Consider the following 18060-nt stretch of genomic DNA (forward strand, 5'->3'; position numbering starts at 1 on the left):
GAATAGATTCCTAGTAAACTTACCTCTCCAAGTTGAAGTAAGAATTTGATTAGTATTTCTTGTATGGTGTGTTGTAGCCATGTGCGTACCAGGGTATTAGAGAGACAAGGTGGGTAAGGCAGTATCTTCTATTGGACCAACTTCTATTGGTGAGAGAGACGAGCTTTTGAGCTACCCAGAGCTCTTCAGGTCTGGAAAAGGTACTAAGTGTGTCACAGCTAAATACAAGCTTGAACAGATAGTTTAGCATAAGGGACATATTTTAAGGGACTATTCAAGGAAAAGTTTGCCATTGACACCCCTAGAGTCACAGGAAAAAATGGAGGTTTAGTGGGTGACAAATTGTTGTAATAAACCATAAAGCCAGTGTCTTTCAAAACCAAGATTTTTAGTCTCTAGCAAAGTTATGAATTTCAGTTTCCTGGCTTGTCTTTTAAAAGAGTTGTGCAGGTTTCTTTTGAGGATGAGGACTGATAAGTCAAATACAGAGTGATCACTTTGTGAAAAGTGTTCACCCACAGGTGGCATGGTGTTTTTGTCTTTTATCGTTTTCCTGTGTGAGTTCATTGAGAGTGTAGTGTTTTGATTTTACATTGGACAGAGAAGCTTTGCAGAATGGTAAAAGATTGTCTGCCATCTTCAAATGTTGTGGGTTTATACTTGCTGCCTCTACGCCACTTCCAGCTGGTCGGAGAGATTTTATCCCAGATCTCTGTCTTGTAATAGTCAAATCACAAGCTCACATGGCTAGTTAAAAATATCCATTTTGAAATGCACATCTGAAAGCTTTAGTTGAAATTTGAAATGCTAGATTAAAATATTTAAGGCTTTAAAATATTTTTAGGAAGTATGTGGAATGCTATATCTGACCTCCCTGTCCTCATCTACAAAGGAAACCTGCACAGTACCTTCAAATGATGAGCCTGGGAGCTTAAATTCAAGACTTTGCTAGACACCAAAAATCATGGACTCAATAGAGACTCTGGGCAGGTATACATTCCAGATTTACAGCAGCACAGCTGCACCACTGCAGTGCTTCTGGTGAAGATGCTCTAAGCCAGTGGTTCTCAACCTGTGGCCCATGGGCTGCTTGCGGCCCAATCAGTGCACAGCTGCGGCCCATGTGACATCCTCAGGGCCATACAGGTAGTATTGGATGTGGCCCACAATGGTAAATAGGTTCAGAACCACTGCTCTAAGGGCTTGTCTACATTACCAAGTTTTGTTGACAAAATTTATGTCAACACCCAAAAGTTGACAAAAATTGTCGAAGGGTGTTCACACTTGCTCCCTCTGTCGACAGATCACGTCCACATTGGGGACACCATCATCAACAGGGTGAGCAATGCACCCTGGTTATGTATCCCACAGTGCAGTGTTGTGGGAAGGAAGAGCTGATTGCTGCCCATCTTGGGATTCTCTCCGAATTCTCCCACAGCCCCCTCAGCTGCTGTGAGCAGCATCATGAATAGCTCTGTGAGCTCTCCATGCTGCTGTGTTCCTAGTGCAAGGCAGAACAGGAGCATTCCAATTATTTGCTCTTTGTTTGTTCCCCAAACGGAGCTTTGAAAGAGGACGGGTGCATGCCTGCAGGGTAGCAGATATCAAAACACTGAGCAGAGCAGTCAGGGCAGGCATTGTGGGATACTGGTGGAAGCCAGTTCTGTGGACAAAACAATCAGCAGTGTCTACACTGGCTATTTGTTGGCAATAAAGGGAGGAGTAAAGACAAAAATCTCTCGTAGGGGTGGAAGTTTTTTGTCGCCAAAACGGTGTTTTTCGCAACAAAAGTCCCATTGTAGTGTGTACGCTCTTGCTGTTTTGTCACCAAAAGGCAGTTTTTGGGGACAAAACTTGGTAGTGTAGACAAGGCCTAAGCTAATGGCAAAGAGTTCTCCCATCAGCTTAATAACTCCACCTTCACGAGAGGCGGTAGCTATATCGGCAGGAGTCACTCTTCCATCGACATAATGCTGTCTACATTGGTGTTTAGGTCTGTATAACTACGTCGCTCAGGGATGTGGATTATTCACACCCCTGAACGACATAGTTATACTGCAGTAATTTTGTAGTGTAGACCAGGACTCTAGTTTGTTTTATCACAACAATCTATAACCTATTAATTCTCCTTTGTCCTATGACTGTATTGCCTTACCTTTTCATTGTGTGTTAATTATGTCGATTACTTATGAATCCCCAAGTGACAAATTAACAATCTGAGGTTTGGAAGGTTCTAGTCCCAAGATCAGGCACAGTGTTGTTAGAATTAATTGTAAATTGGGAATCCTGATATGTATAGTTGCAACATCTTCACACTTAGGAAAAAGCTTCAGAATTTTCAGTAGTTTTATTAACACAATTAGCAAAATCACAAACACTCCAGCCCAGCAAGGTAGGTAGAGATAATACAGAAAGAGCATCTGAGCATCATATACTCATATCATCCCTTGCAGAAAAACCTAAGGGTTAGTTGTCACGATCATCATCATTACCACCACTACCACCAGTGGTTGTCAGCCTGGTATCTCCCATGGCACACAGGCCGGGATACAGCTTTTATAATGTGTTACGCTGATGTAACTATGCCTAATGCACATCCTTTTCCTTATTTGGACTTCCAGACCCCACTGATGTTGGGGTGCCCTTCTCCTGTAGGTTACTAGAACTTTTACCTCAAGCTTATTAGCATATATATTAATTCGTTGCCATGGCATTCTTGTGGTTGGACATCTGCTGGTGGTGCTATCTTAAAATATCCCAAGCTGATAGCAACTGGCATCTTGTGCCATCTTCCTGTCAGCAGTTTAGTCATTACAGTATTCTTTCTTGTGATACCTTATGATCTAGAATTACTTGTGGCTACTGCTTATGCTAAGGCTTTTTAGGCCTTGATTAGTTTAGCTGAGCTATTGTCTTACAGGTCTTGAAGCTTGTAGGCTCATTACTTTACTGCCTTAACTTATACCTATGCCTTACCTAGCAAATACCTATTCTATGGGCTACGCTGCAGTTGTATTAATTGCCCAATTCATTTTGGTTTCTTGCAGCATGTGTTAACTCCTTGTGCTTAACAATCTTGTACTTATCTGTGACCTCTGATTACCTTTTCCAGACCTGAAGAAGAGCTCTGTGGAGCTTCTCTCTTTTGCCAAAAGAAGTTGGTCCAATAAAAGATATTATCTCGCTTACATCATCTCTCTGAGAATCGGGACTCTTTTTAAGCACTATAACTTTCTGAAAAGAAAATTCCCCTTGTCTACTCTAACTTCAATTGTTGAAACATTCTCTAGTGTTCTTGTACTTTGCTATGTTGTCTTTCTTTTAATAGTCCATAGTCTGTTGTGTGATCACACAGTCTGATAATATTGGCTAAACCAAAGAAATATAGAGGTTTTTCAAAACTCTAAGGGAATACATTAGAGATTTGTTTTCTATTGCTTGCGTGCCTATTTCCTGCTACTAAATGTGATCTAAAGAGGCCGTACTCTATCTTTGTTCTCAAACAGAAAGAAAGTTGAACTGGAGTTTGGGGTGAGCGTACATATCAGTAATTTCAGGATAAAAAGCATATGAATGTTCTAACTCCAAAGACAAGTATTATAAATTCATGAAATTAAGATATAAGGTTAAACTAAGAAGAAATCCAAACATGTAAAAGTCGTGAAAATTTACCATTAAGGTATCCAAATGATCTTAACTCTGCCTTGTAATGGCACCAATCGTACTTTATCTGTAATATTTTTTTTAGTTAAGGTTTGTAGGATAAGACCTTTTCTCATGTGATTGAAAGTAGGTCTACACGGCAATTAGACACCTGTGGCTGACCCGTGCCAGTTGATTTGGGCTCACAGGGCTAAGGCTAAGGGGTTATTTAATTGTGGTGCAGACGTTTGGACACAAGGCTGGAGCCCAAGCTCTGGGGCCCTCTGACCTTGTAGGGTCCTAGAACCCGGGCTCCAGCCCAAGCCCAAATGTCTACACTGCAATTAAACAGCCTATTAGGCCAAGCCCCATGAGTCCGAGTCAGCTGGCATGGGCCAGCTGTGGGTTTTTAATTGCAATGTAGATATACCCTTAGTGTTTTTCAGAATCTTCTCCATACATTTTAGTATATGTTGTTTAAGATTAAGGACTCCTTTTTATGGATCTAAGAATTTTATGTTTTGTAAAGCCAGTAAAAATATGCAGTGACCATAGCACTTCCATTGTCTCATCTTTCCTTTTTATCTTTTTGATAACATCTTAGAAATTCATATTCTGTGTCTGAAGAAATATTGAAAATCCCCTATTTATATAGAAGGCTTCCCATCCAAATATTGTAGGGCCCGTTTCTGTTTAATTGATATGATCTGACAAGATCAAAGAGCAAAGTGGTATGGCTGCAAGGTCTTTCTACAGGCAAATATAGATAGAAACCCTGGTGTTTTGAGCAATGTCCTATCCATGAATAAAGTGAATTTACTGTCTCAGATTCCATAGTTATTTTTCATCAATAGCAAGTAGTAACAGAATCTGTGAGCTAGATTGCTTATTCTGAACTGTGTTCGGATTCTAATGTAAGCAAAAGGCTTTTCTGGAAAATAAACAATTCTCTGTTCTCTACTTGCCCTCTATCATTTGCACTATATTGTCTGTGGGGCTATAGCCAGATGCCAAGAACCATCCTAATACATTAAATTAATTTGGAGAGAGAAGCCTTCCCAAAATTTTAACCTCCAATGATATTTTGTGCAGGAATTGGTATAACCATAACATGAATAGTCTGAGTTTTTCTTTTAAACTTTCTATGCTTACTTGACTTGGAAGCTTCAGCAGAATACTGTCCTTCAGAGGCACTTTTTGTGTAGTCTGTAAACTACTAAATAAGACATTTTTGCCACCTACATACCTTGGTACTTCTAACAGTAAAACCTCTGATTTACGACAGCAAATATATTTTACGTAGTATTTGACATATGTATCATCTTAAATTCCATTCATATTCAAATCCTGCTGGAGGCCCATTGATTTCAGTGGGTGTAGACTCAAGCTAGTCGAATGGAGCAGCTGAAGTGAGGGGCAGAAGCAGCAATACTCGTTTTGTACAGCTTGTTTGGTAATGTTGTTGCCACATACTAGGGCCCTACCAAATTCACGACCATGAAAATCGTGTCACGGAACTTCCATGGGGGAGGCTAGTGTTTCCCGAAGTGGAGATCCTGAGCCAAAAGGGAGTTGCAGGGGCATCACAAAGCTATTTTAGGGGGGTTGTGGTATTGCAACCCTTACTTATAAGGTGACTTCAGACCCGGGTGGCTGGAGAGCGGCGGCTGTTGGCTGGGTGCCTAGCTCTGAAGGCAGCGCCTCGCCAGCAACAGCCCAGGAAGTAAGGGTGGCAATACAATACCATGTCACTCTTACTTCTGCACTGCTGCTGGCAGCGGCTCTGCCTTCAGATGTGGGCTACTAGTCAGCAGCTGCCGCTCTTCAGTGGCTTAGCTCTGAATGCAGTGCCGCCGCCAGCAGCAGCGCAGAAGTAAGAGTAGCAGTACCGCAACCCCCCCGCCACAATAACTTTGTGACCCCCCCAACTCCTTTTTGGGTTGGACCCCTACAATTACAGCACCGTGAAATCATGACACTTATGATTTTTAAAATCCTATGACCGTGAAATTGACCAGAATGGACTGTGAATTTGGTGGGGCCCTACACATTATAGATAAATAGAATCCAAGTAATGAAATAAAAGGCTTTTTTGTCCCTCTTAATTAGGCAATTTCAGTGGACTTCAAAATCAGTGTGTGCTTTGTCTGTATAAACACAATGAAGCATACTGAAGGGCAGAAAATGTTGAGATGTAGATAGAAGTGAAATCCTCACTAAAACAGTATCAGTAATGGGTAGTGGTTGACTGTAGTCTTCATCTAGAAAAGTATACCTGAAGGCAAGAATAGTATCTGCATAATCCAAAAATGTTTTGATGGAAAAGTTCAGGACTTCTCCTAAAATTTTAGAAAGGGGTGGGAGTAAGCCAACAAATTACCTGTTCCAACACTAAAGAAAATTGGAAATAAACTGCAGTTTAAATGGTTGAATTTTTGGAATTTTTCTACAAGCTGACGAGAGGGGGACATGTAGTTTCAACCCCAAGCAATCTTTCTACTGAAAGAGTAGTGTGGCCACTGCCTCTTAAGTATTTGGGGGAAATTTGAGTTGATTCCAGCTTCATGTCACACAGGCATATCTCTGTGCTTGGGGAATCCCTATCTGTCTGCTCTGGGCAGCTTTAAGACCCTTTGTGCAACTGGAAGAGTGTGCAGGAGACGTAGCAAAGCTGAAGATCTGTCTCAAGGACTTTAATTTCATTGTCATATTGCTAAGGGAATCTAAGCCATACAGGGGACAGGGCTCTTAACATTCAGTAAGCTTTTTCTTCTTCCAGTCCAACTACAGTTAGCATGTTTACTTCTGTCTTCTCATCTCTGTGTGTCTCTCTCTAACCTTTCTTGCTTCCTGTATTTTTTTTTCTTTCCTTCCTTGACTTCCCTTGGCTTCTTTAATTTTCCCATCTCCCCCTGCTACCATTACTTCAATTTGTTCCCGTGTAGCTTCTTCAAAGACAGAGAAACTCCATAACACAGTGTAGATGGGGAGATGCTCTTGCATGACAGTGCTGTTCAGGTGATACCAGCAGCAATAGTTTAAAATTTGAGAATTAATCCTAAATTGTTTTTTTAATTGATCTTGGTTATATGACTGGGCATACGCTCCAGGAAGGCAACCTCAATTCAGAGTTATTTCCCCAAGATACGCCTGCTTGAGTGAGTGAAAAAAAATTCTGTGAAACTGTGGGTCCAGTTCAAATAATTGAAGGTGACAGAAGAAAAGGTCTTAAACCTGGTCTCTGTAGAATTTTAGAGCAACACCATGAAATACCGAAGCTAAGTTTGCATGCATGACCTTAACTCTGCCCTCTTTTGTGAATGCTTTATGACAGTCCTTAATTACATGGTCACTACTTTTTCTCAAACGCAACATATGCAATTTTATAGCCTTAACTAGATATATGTAGCAGCTTGTAACGTTTCATTATTGTATGCTTTCAGTATTGTCACTGTCAGAATAGTGCCACTATATCTTGGACATTTAATATGAATTCTCTTTTATCAAAGTATTAAAGATAGGCACTTTAATAATTTTGTCAGTACAACTGTACTGTGGTCATTGTTAGGTTTAGTTCTAGATGTCTGAAGCTTTAATTAGAGGTTGTGTACAGAGCAACCTTAATGTTTGATTATTATTGCTGCTATGGAATATAAATAAGGCTTGAAAAGATGCTTAACATCAAATATGTGTATTGCAGTGTACAAGGCTTAATGGCTTACTTTTCCATTGCTCATTTTAAAATTGAAAGGTCCAGCTTCCTGTTTTCCTTATCCTAAGTGATTGTCTGTCTGAGCTCTTTTATAATTCCTAAAACTGCCTGTTGGAGAGGAATTTAGTAAAGTGGCTGAGAAATCTGACTTCTACTTAACTGTTCATCTCAGAAACAAACAATTTGGTCCTAAATAGCTGAAAACAGACTATTTTTAGATTCTAATTTAGACAACATTTCCAGATTTGTTTTGTCATAGCATGGTGTCTGCTAAATTGGAAAGGCTCGGAGCCAACAGAAACCCTTGGGGTTTGCGTTGATTGTTCTACACTAATCCATTAAGAATCTCTCTGCATTATATAGTTTAGATTTATAACAAATAGCATGGACACTAGAATATTTTAAGTCTAGACTACTGATTTATAAAACCAAAGGCCCTCTTATGTATGCAAAGATCAGAAGTTAGCTATAGTGAGACATTGCAACCTTTTGATGATGATTCTCTTCATCTGATGGCATAATCTGGAAAATAACAGATAGGACCAGTAGAAATGTAGAAGGAGCTTCAAACTGGGTCACAAGCTCCGTTGGCCAGAGTGGGCTTGGAATATTGCAGAGGAAGTTCATTTAGTCCCTATACAGTGTCACAGGGAATAACACTTTGTGTTGCTCTTTACTGATCCCTCTAATCTTTACTTGGGGTGTTGATGTGTTCTGAAGAAAGCCACATGTATTCATTCTGCAGGTGGAAAAGGGGTTATTGTAACTTTGGAAGAGGAAGCAAAGGGGGGAAAATAGGAAAACCTTGCAGGAACCTCCCTCTCCTAACCTCTCCCATCAAATAAGCTTAGTATTTTGGCAATGTTAGAGGCAATTGATCAAAAGTGTTTGACAGGACAAATATCCTTCTGGTTTTCTGTCCTCTTTGTAATTTTATATAATAAAAATAGCATTGAGGAGACTTCAGAATGCAACGCATTTTGTATTAAATGGAGGAACTAATTGAAGATAAAGTTGATATAATTTTATGGCTCTCTTACTGTCCCAAGCACCTTAAAATTATTGTGTTTGTTGATCTCAATACCACTGAAGTGTTGCCATATCTGAGGTAGAACATCGCAGTTATTTAATAATGCATCACAACATTATCTAATATTTTAGGACAAAAATGAAAAGCACCATATCCAACTGAAACTGTAGGTGTGAGATGGTTGAAGATTAAGTACTGTAGGCAGAAAGTAATTACAAGTGTTTATCTAACTGAATGCTCACTTTGTCTTTCAGAGCCATGGTGTCATGGAAAGGGATATACTTCTTACTTGCACTGTTCTTGGCAAGTTTTTTTGGGAGCATTTTCATGCTCAGTCCTTTTCTACCTTTGATGTTTGTCTCCCCGACCTGGTATCGCTGGATCACAGACCGCATCGTGGCCACCTGGCTCACACTCCCAGTGGTAAGTTGCAAAGTCTGTGTAATTATTATAGGGGGAGCTGTTAGTTTCCCTGTATTTAAGTTGCCTAACACTTTCCATTATAAAAGATTCTTGTGGATCTTAGTTCACTGTATTATACTGTTATTCACTATTATTCACTGTGGATCAGAGTTCACTGTATTATACTAGATTTCGCTCTTTGAACCATGGGAAGATGGAAAGTATCTCCCTTGTAGTATTGGAACTATCCCTCTTGTATGTACAACATATCAAACTTTTAGTATTACTCTGAATGAGAATACCGTTCAGTTAAAGCTTCTCTCCTTTTTGGCACTTTTATCCTTCAGTGATTAATTCCCACTTTTCCTTCCTTTCTTTCCTCCACCCCAACCCTCCTCCAATCTCCACAAAGCAGTGCAGCTGCAATCACAACAGCAAGTGGATATCTGATCATGTGACTTTTTTTAAAAAAAAATCTGTTTTGGGTTTTGAAAAAGAATGATTTGATCAAGGCCCAAAGCAGGGTTATAAGAGGGGACGTGGTGGAGTAGCTCAGCGAACCAAAGAGAACAGAGCATAATATAGTACTTAACTGCTTGGAAGTCAGTGATGCTGCTTAGTGAGAATGGCTGGAGTACTAGTGAACAGGTGTTTTTTACTTCAGAACTTACTAGAGAGGGTCTCTTTCCCATGCCCCAAGCCCCTAAGAATCATGCTTGGGTACGTGTTGGTGACCTTTGCTGTTCTTAGTTTAATCCTTTTAGGATTTACACAAGCATTTTAGTTCCTCCAGCCAAATTACAAAGGCAGATAATATCAGGTCAGCAAAAGGAACCTTGTCTCAGAAGTGACTTTTTCCTTGGTTACTCTACAGCTATAAGAGTCAGCAGACCCATTAACAACACACTTTCCTCTGACTCTGTTACGATACTGAAAGTTACTGTGGACAGAACCTAGCTGTGTCCCTATGGCTGGGCTTAATCAGTACAGTGGTTCTTTTGCTTTTTGTGCCCCTTCCCTCAGTTTGTGTTGTCTTTTGAGGGCATTTGCACGTGCAAATGCACCATTTGATGTTTCCTAATTGTGAAGAGGCTTTTTCCCTTCAGGTAATGAACAGAATCTCAGGAGGTCTTTTAATCTTTCTGAAATACAATGCTACGATGGCTAGCAGCACTTTGTTGCTTCCAAGGCATCCATTCCTCCATAGGAAGATTAATATCTTTATTGAGTACAGATCAGTTTCTATTTTCTCTGCCTTGAAGTATTTGGGCTACTTTATGTGCAGCTCATAGTTTGTTTATTCTTCCCACCATTACAAGGATTATTACAATGCTACAAAATCAGGAATTAAAAATTAACAGCTGAACAAAAACATTTCCCATTAACAGTTGAATAGTATAGGCCACTTTAATCTTTTGTGGACATGTTTCAAATTCAGTTGGTAGTAATAATGTCAGAAGTCTGACCCTGTGTTTGTCTACCAGATTTCTTAAAATAGCTAACTCAAGAAACTGGGTACCAAATTTCCATTCAATTGTAGAGTTGGTGTTTTTGTGTTTGGAAATCCATAGAAGCTCCAAAGTTTCCAATACTGATTATGACATAGCTGCTTTTCAGATTTTTTTTCCCTAAAATGTCCCTTCAACTTAGAATACTATTATGTATTAAAATTTCAATGTGAATGGCAGCTTAGTATCTGGAAATAGTAGCAGTGGTAGTTAGAAGTATTGCTGAGAACTATCTTAAAGAGCCCTTAAGGAAAGACAGAAATAAAGCTCTGACTCCTTATAATGGAGCTTGGTCTTCATCCTGCATCATATCCAGCCTTGTGCGCCTCCCAGCCCCCAGACATCGGCCACTGAGCAACTGCAGTGCCCTATCAACTTCCATGGCTCACTTGTCCCCCCAGGTCTTCAAGGGAAAGACCTGCAAGCAAATCTGGAAGACCTTCATCCAAGAGGAGTGGGGCCAGATCTCCTCAGAGAGGCCATTTGAAAAGGTCTATGACTCCAAGGAGCCTAAGCCCTGCAAAGGTTTCCACAAAGGCTTCAAGCAGTCTTGGTACTGAGGAATCTTCTGTACCTAAGTCCTCATCTGCTTCCAATGTATACAGTACCCATCACTCAGTATTGAAGCCATTGGTACCATTGAAACTTGGACTAGAGTCTGCTGATCCTCAGCACTGTGCTAAGAAGGCAGTATGCTCCACATCTTCCACAGCCTCGTCGGTACCTAGACTATTGGTACAGCAGGTTCCGGAACAGTCAATAAAACACTCAGTATCTCTCACCTCTATGGCTGGGACTTACCAAGTCACCGTGCTGGCTCACCCAGTACCGCAAGAGTTCCGGTTCTCAAAGGACCTGCTTATTTCCGAGGAACCTGAGTGTCTTCTATTGAAGTCAAGATTCCTGGTACCACAATCAGCATTATCCTGGTATCCCCCCTTTCACCGGGATTGCCTACCTCCCTGGTACCAATACATTATGAAAGATGGCTGATTCCTCCTCCACCACACTATGAAGAGGAGGGTTCTTCAGATTCCCAAATTTTTGTTCAGGGTTCTGCTGACTACCTACATTTGACTACCTGGAACCTGCACCTCCTTCGAACTTCTTTCTCCCCAGATGAGGCTATCATCCCCCCTGTATCACATTGATGATTTAAAATACTTTCAAGATCCAATGAAGAGGGTAGCAGACACCCTTCAGATCCCATTAGAGGAAGTGCAGGAAACATCGCACAAATGGCTTGACGTCTTGCAGACATCATCTTCAGCATGGGTTGCCTTCCGTATAAATGAAGCACTATTAAAACCTGCCAAGTTCATGTGTCAGTCTCCTGCTATTGTGTCTCCCCACCACCACCCAATGGCAAAAAGACCAGACAAAAAGTATTATGTCCCATATAAGGGCTTGAACTTCTTATTTTCCCCACACTGAACCAAATCCTCTAGATGTGGACACAGTAAATGAGTGTCAGAGGCAATACTGTTTGGAGACTACACCCCATGACAAGGACCACAAATCCCTGGAGTATTTGGGTGCAAGAGTTACTCTTTTGCTACTTCACAATTTCAAATTGCTAACTTTCTGTTGATTCTGGCAAAATACAGTCACGTTAATTAAATTAAGTTTAGCTCTTTCATTGAACATCTACCACAACAGCACAAAGAACAGTTCCAAGCCTCCATTGCAGAAGGGTGGCTCTTGACTAGAACAACCCTGCAGGCTTCTCTGGATGTGGCTGATATGACAGCTTATTCCATTGTTATGGCTGTAATAATGTGCAGGTATCAAGACGTCAGTCCCTTTCAGTGGTTCCTTTCATGGTCAGTGACACCATGTATAATTCGGTGAATACTTTGAAGCTCTCCAGGGTGATTCTTTGTTTGCTGGATGGATATATATATATATATATATATATAATATATATATAAAGCCTGCAAACAAAAAGAGGCTTAATCTATCTCAGGTGGCGCAAAGATAATCTCCTTCTCAATTCTCCACTTTCCATAATCTTTGGAGCACCTAGGGAAGAAAAAAACGCGTTTCAAAGGGGAGAATCTTCAACTGCTACAGCAAACTCGACTCAGCAGCTAATGACAGCCAAATGTTCCTTTTGACTCCTTGGTCAAGGGCCACAATGTGCTGATTTCAGACCTTTGTTGCACCATCTTACACCAGGCAACTTTCCTCCTTTTGGGAATGGTCTCTCCCATTTTCACGCCTTAGAAGAGCAGATTACCTCCGACAGATGGGTCTTGGAGGTTATAACTTTGGGAAATTCCATTCAGTTCCACTCCATGGCTCTTTCCTCATCCCTCTTGAAGTACCTCTCTGAAGCAAGAGGCTCTGTCCCGTCTCTGTGTAGGAGCAGTAGAACCAGTTCCCACTCCACACAAGGGAAGAAGGCATTATTCTAAGTACTTCTTAATTCCCAAAAAGAAGAATGGATGGAGACCAATTCTAGATCTATGGATGCTGGATACCTTGGAGTCAAGATGGCGACATTCTCAGTCATCATCCCATCTCTGGATCCCGGGGACTGCTTTGTGATCCTCAGCCTTCAGGATTCATATTTTCATATCACAATACACCCTTCTCACAAGAATTTCTGCACTTCATGGTGGGGCAGGACCATTACAAATATCAGGTCCTTCCCTTCAGGATAGGCACTACTCCCAGGGTATTCACAAAACTCATGGCAGTGGTGGCTTTAAAACTTCTCAGTGGGGAGTAATAGACTTCCCTTCCCTTGCTGATTGGTTTCTTAAGGGATGTTCCTTCATCATCAAACTGGCATTCAGTACTATGATTCTGTTAAACAGTTGGTTTCCAGCTCACCTTCATGAAATCCTCCTTCCCACTGATTCAGAGGTTAGAGTTGATAGGGGCCATGCTGGACATCTCCACAGCCAGAGTTTATTGCTAGACAATAGATTCCTTACACTGTCACATCTGATGATGTCTGCAACTTCTCGGGCATGTGGCAGCATGTACTTTTGGCACACTTCATGACTGATCCTCTATATGCTGTCTTTTTCAAAGATGGTTTCTCTTTGACCACATCCATACTTTTAACCCAGAGTTACTTTGGATTTTCATATCAATTCATCTCCCAGTATTCTACCCCAAGCCTCGCTGGTCAAAACATGAAGTGATCCTTCATAACTTCGATGTCAGGAGAGCATTGGTTTAATTATCTGGACAGGACTAGACTTTTTTGATCCTCCCTAGGGTTGTTTGTTTCTGTTGTGAACAAAACTATAGGGGTTGCTGTGACTACCCAGAGGCTTTCTAAGTGGAGGTTTCTGTTTACATACTCACCTCTTATGTGGATGCTAACATATCCTGCCCTCCAAGGTCATCGTTCATTCTACAAGATCGTACTCCACATCTGTAGCCCTGCTGGAGGGCGCGTCTATTACAGAAATTTGCAAGACTGCTACATGGGCTTTGATTCACACATACTTGTCACACTATGCCTTGCTTGATGCATCCCAAGCAGATGCTGCCTTTGGCTCTATAGTCCTACAGACAGTCTTAGACTGAGTTCCAAAGAACCTCCTTCCTTTAAAGGGTGCAGCTAGGGAGTGACCTCAAGTGGAGCACCCACAGGGACACTACTTGAAGAAAAAGAGGTTACGTACCTTGTTCGGTAACTGAAGTTCTCCAACCTGTGTGTCCCTACAGGTGTTCCACTACCCACCCTCTTTCTCCTCTGCTTCGGATTCTCATCTTGGGGCTTTGCAGTGCAGAAGGAACTGAGGGCATTTAATCTGCGTGGCCCTGTATATCCTTGGTACAGGACAGGAGAACGTGTAGGATGTATGCACGAGCCAAACAACCACTGCTACTGAAAATCTCGAATGGAAGGCGCGTGCACTATTTGTACACCTCAGGTGGCATGCCCATAAGGGGACACATCTCGAAGAATTCCAGTGACTACACAAGGTAGAAACCTGTCCTTTTGGCAAAATTCCATTTAGCTGGAAATGTTCCAACCAGCTCTACTTAGATTCTTAAGTTTCTAATCACTTATTAAAATGATACTTAGGCTTCTAAGTCACGTAGGCACTTCTGAAAATTTTATCCTACATCTCTTCAGATGTGGCAGAGCTGCTTTAGTCTGAGAAGAATCTCATAAATAGAATTGTTATTAGAACAGTGTGTGGCCAATATTGTAATTTGCTTAGAATGTTTTTAAAATGCTCAGAATGAAAGCTGCTAATGTCTCATTAATAAGAGATAGAGAACTATTAGTGTTTCTCATAGACTTTAATTGCAGGAAGTTCAGATGATTTATTTTTAAAAGATCCAATAATTAGTGTTTTCATCTAATTCTGTAAAAATAGAATTTAAAGTAATTAATAAGTATTTCAGAGTTATAAGCAATTCATGGTGTGGCACTTATTTCCTTAGGGAAATATTACTATGTAGGGAATATTCATCATAATTTGACAATTACTTTGGATGCGGGAACAATCTGTTTGACTCCTTCAGATACATTATTGCATGGTAGCAGACTGGCTAAATTTCCTTTTCTGTGTTACCTTCCCAAGCATTTTCACAAACCCACAAAATAGCTTGGGTTTCCAAAATTTTCTTCTTGTTTTGAGAAATGAATTTTTAATTTAAAATATGTATAAACACAATCTGTGCTTCAGAACCCTAAAGGAGCTGAAAAAGCGGATAACAATTTTTGTCAAACTGACTGCTTTTTCTTGTTGATTAACTCCCCTAAGCCTATATTAAGCCCCTTCTTCCCCACTTCCCGGGGACTTTCTCCTGCTTCAGGGTTTCCTCAAGACTAATAACACCTGGCAGAGAGCACACAGCTCTCTTATTGTTTAAGTGATATATGTACATGCTTTCATCAATTTGGTCAACATCTAATAGGTTTATCAAACCCATCCAACAGAAAATTAAATTAGTTTTAGCGATGAGAAAGATCACACACTGCAATCAATACATCTTAACTGTTTTCCACTCTGAAGCACGTAACTTGCTCTACTTTTACAATGGTTCATTACTATCCTTTAACACCAACAAGTTGCCTGTACTATAGTTGGTTGAGTCACTTTTCATTACTATTTGGGACTTATTATATAGTGCTTTTCATCCAGGGATCTCAAGCTATTTGCAAATATAAGCATTGTACCAGTTTTACAAATGAGACATGCTGAGACACAGGAGCTAAATTGTCTAAGGACTCATAGCACGCCAGTGGCAGAGTCACAGACAGAAACCGGAATCTCCAGACTCCCAATCTTGCATTCTCGTCTCTTTTTTTTTTTTTTTTTGAGTCCGAAGTTTTCCGTTTTGTATCAAGGACATATGAGCTTGAAAGCACTTTTCCACTTTGGTTGTTTTACTTTTTCACAAATTGCTCTTTTCGCTGTGATTAGGTGTGTGGTAGGTTATTTAAAAAAAAAAAAAGGCTTTCTTTTATTGTGCAATAGAAGTGGCTGAGTCCCCCTAATGGATGGTCACCAGGCTGTTGTAATTGTCACAATTTGAAACTGACATAAATCAGTCCATCACAGTGTGTTCAAGTTTGTCTGGGATTTCCCATTTTCAGACTCATTTTCTGTCTTCACTTCTAGCCATTCTTGGGGATGAGAGTGAAGCATGCTGTCGTGTTGACCCTTCTGGCTGAGGGCATGACTTGGTACGTTCTAGAGCTCTTCAATGCCATGCTAGTATTGACCGTTCAGTCACTCACATGATACATGAGGCACTTTCCCTTTCCTGCTAGGGAATTTTTGCCCTGCAATGGTCCAGACCCTGCTGGATCATATTAAAACCTGCATTTTGATTCCCACGTACCAGTGCAATACACTATTGGGTTCACAGCTCATTTTAAAAAAGATTATTTTTAGGCAAAAAAGGTATTTGTATATGATATCCAGATCAGCAAAGAGTGGCTATTTGAGAAGTGCTGATTATTGATTCCACCTCTTTAATTAGGGACAATAGCAGACAGCTATTGTGTAAAAATTGACTGACCTTCAATAAGAAAACAGTTGAGGGAAGTTCACTGTTTTCTAATGAAGTTGTGTGTTAAGAAATTAGTCAATGAAAATTTATGTCTGTTGTCAGTAGACTAACAGACTTGCTTCCCTTCCTCCCTCCACCTCGAGTGGAAAGTCATAATATCAAAATCTTTCTTCTAGGCTTTGCTGGAGATGGTGTTTGGCGCAAAGGTGGTTATAACAGGTGATGGGTTCATCCCCGGAGAAAGAAGTGTCATCATCATGAACCACCGGACACGAATGGACTGGATGTTCCTATGGAATTGCCTGCTGCGATACAGCTACCTCAGACTAGAAAAAATCTGTCTCAAATCCAGTCTCAAAAGCGTTCCAGGATTTGGTAGGTCATCTACAGTTTTAATGGATAAAAGAGAATTAGTAATAAAATACAATATTTCGCTTTTCTAATACCACCCTAACCGCCGCTTCAGCTTCTACTTCAAATTTAAGATCAGCATTTTCCCACTCTGTACAGATGCACTTGTCAGGCTTCTTGTTTCATTAACTAGCATGTGCTACCAAAAGAGTGAGTGAGTGTGTGTGTGTGTGTTGTGGTGGTGGTGTTGTGTGTGGTTTTTTTGTTTTTTAAAGCTTCCTGTGGACAGGTCAGAAAACAGTGTTCTTTCTAATAGCCATAGTTTTAAATTCAGGTGACAGAAATACACTGTACAGTATATTAAATAGCTTAGTTTTGTCCTTTTGTTTGAAATTGTTACAGTGATGTAGGCCAGAAACTGGTTTGGGCTGAAGATACTGAAGAGAGAATTTTTTGGCTGATTTGAAATAATTTTTCATGCAAGTCGTTTCAGAATAAATATGCAGATTTATCTGAAATAAACATGTCTTTTTGCATTTTATTAATTTTTTTTAGATTTGTTTGACATCTCTCACAAAATTACTTTGTACAGGATATGTATCAGCTTTCTGAAGTCCAAAGGGTAACCTAATTTGTGATTCCCTTTTATCAGTCCATTTACTTGAATAGATACTTTTTGGCAGTAGTACATATAATTCTGGGAATAGTGAGTGATTTGCTGAGCAGTAGGGGGAGCTCTCATATTGTGCCACACCAAAATTACTTTAAAAAAAAAATCACGGTTTAAATAAAATTGTGACTGTGTAAGCGATATTTTCGACCAATATATATAAATTCTGTGGTAGAGTAAATAGTTGTTTATTCTTTTAAGTTACAAGAAGTCAGGATATTGTAGATGCATCTTGTACTCTTGTATTGCATTACAAAAGATTTTGAATTTTTTTCATAATTTGAAAAATGATTTGGAAGTAAATTAGAATGGGCATATTTTTATCTTCAAGTGACAGCTGTACTTGTTTGTTTGCTTCTATGGTATTTTCCAAAGGAATTTTAGGACATGGTCCATGTGTACAGTAGGCTTGCGGATCCAAAGGATATTCTCCCAGTTAAGTACTGTATATTTTTATAACATTCGGGGTTTGACAGAATTAGAATTCTCTAAACATACATTTAAAGAACAAATCCTGAGATTGGAGGTTATCCATGCCTTCCAGTAATGTTTTGTCAGTGAACAAAAAGGCTAAGGGGTTATTAGGAGGCTTTGAAGGTAGCTTTTCAGTCCATTCTTCAGTGTACAATAACTCCACACATCTAAATGTACCTTCCAAAACACACAGCAGTCTCTTGTGTATGTCCGTTATAATTTCAGGAACAGTAATTTATTTTTAAATGACATGGAGCTAACACCATATTGATCAAAG

At 40.1% G+C, this 18060-nt stretch overlaps 1 protein-coding gene across 4 annotated transcripts in view; it reads left to right on the forward strand.

Moving 5' to 3' along the window:
- Window positions 1-18060, forward strand: part of LCLAT1 (lysocardiolipin acyltransferase 1) — a 200259-nt gene that overhangs the window by 76113 nt on the left and 106086 nt on the right. For 3 of the 4 annotated variants that reach the window (XM_074949144.1, XM_074949147.1, XM_074949145.1), the window contains exons 2-3: window positions 8639-8807; window positions 16465-16663. In XM_074949144.1, the coding sequence (XP_074805245.1) occupies window positions 8643-8807; window positions 16465-16663 (364 nt within the window). In that variant the 5' untranslated portion in view covers window positions 8639-8642. Of the gene's footprint in view, window positions 1-8638; window positions 8808-15894; window positions 15960-16464; window positions 16664-18060 lie in introns of those variants that run through there. The other variant, XM_074949148.1, reaches the window with a different exon arrangement.

Source organism: Natator depressus, chromosome 3, assembly GCF_965152275.1.
Source record: "Natator depressus isolate rNatDep1 chromosome 3, rNatDep2.hap1, whole genome shotgun sequence".
NCBI classification, from domain to species: Eukaryota; Metazoa; Chordata; order Testudines; family Cheloniidae; genus Natator; species Natator depressus.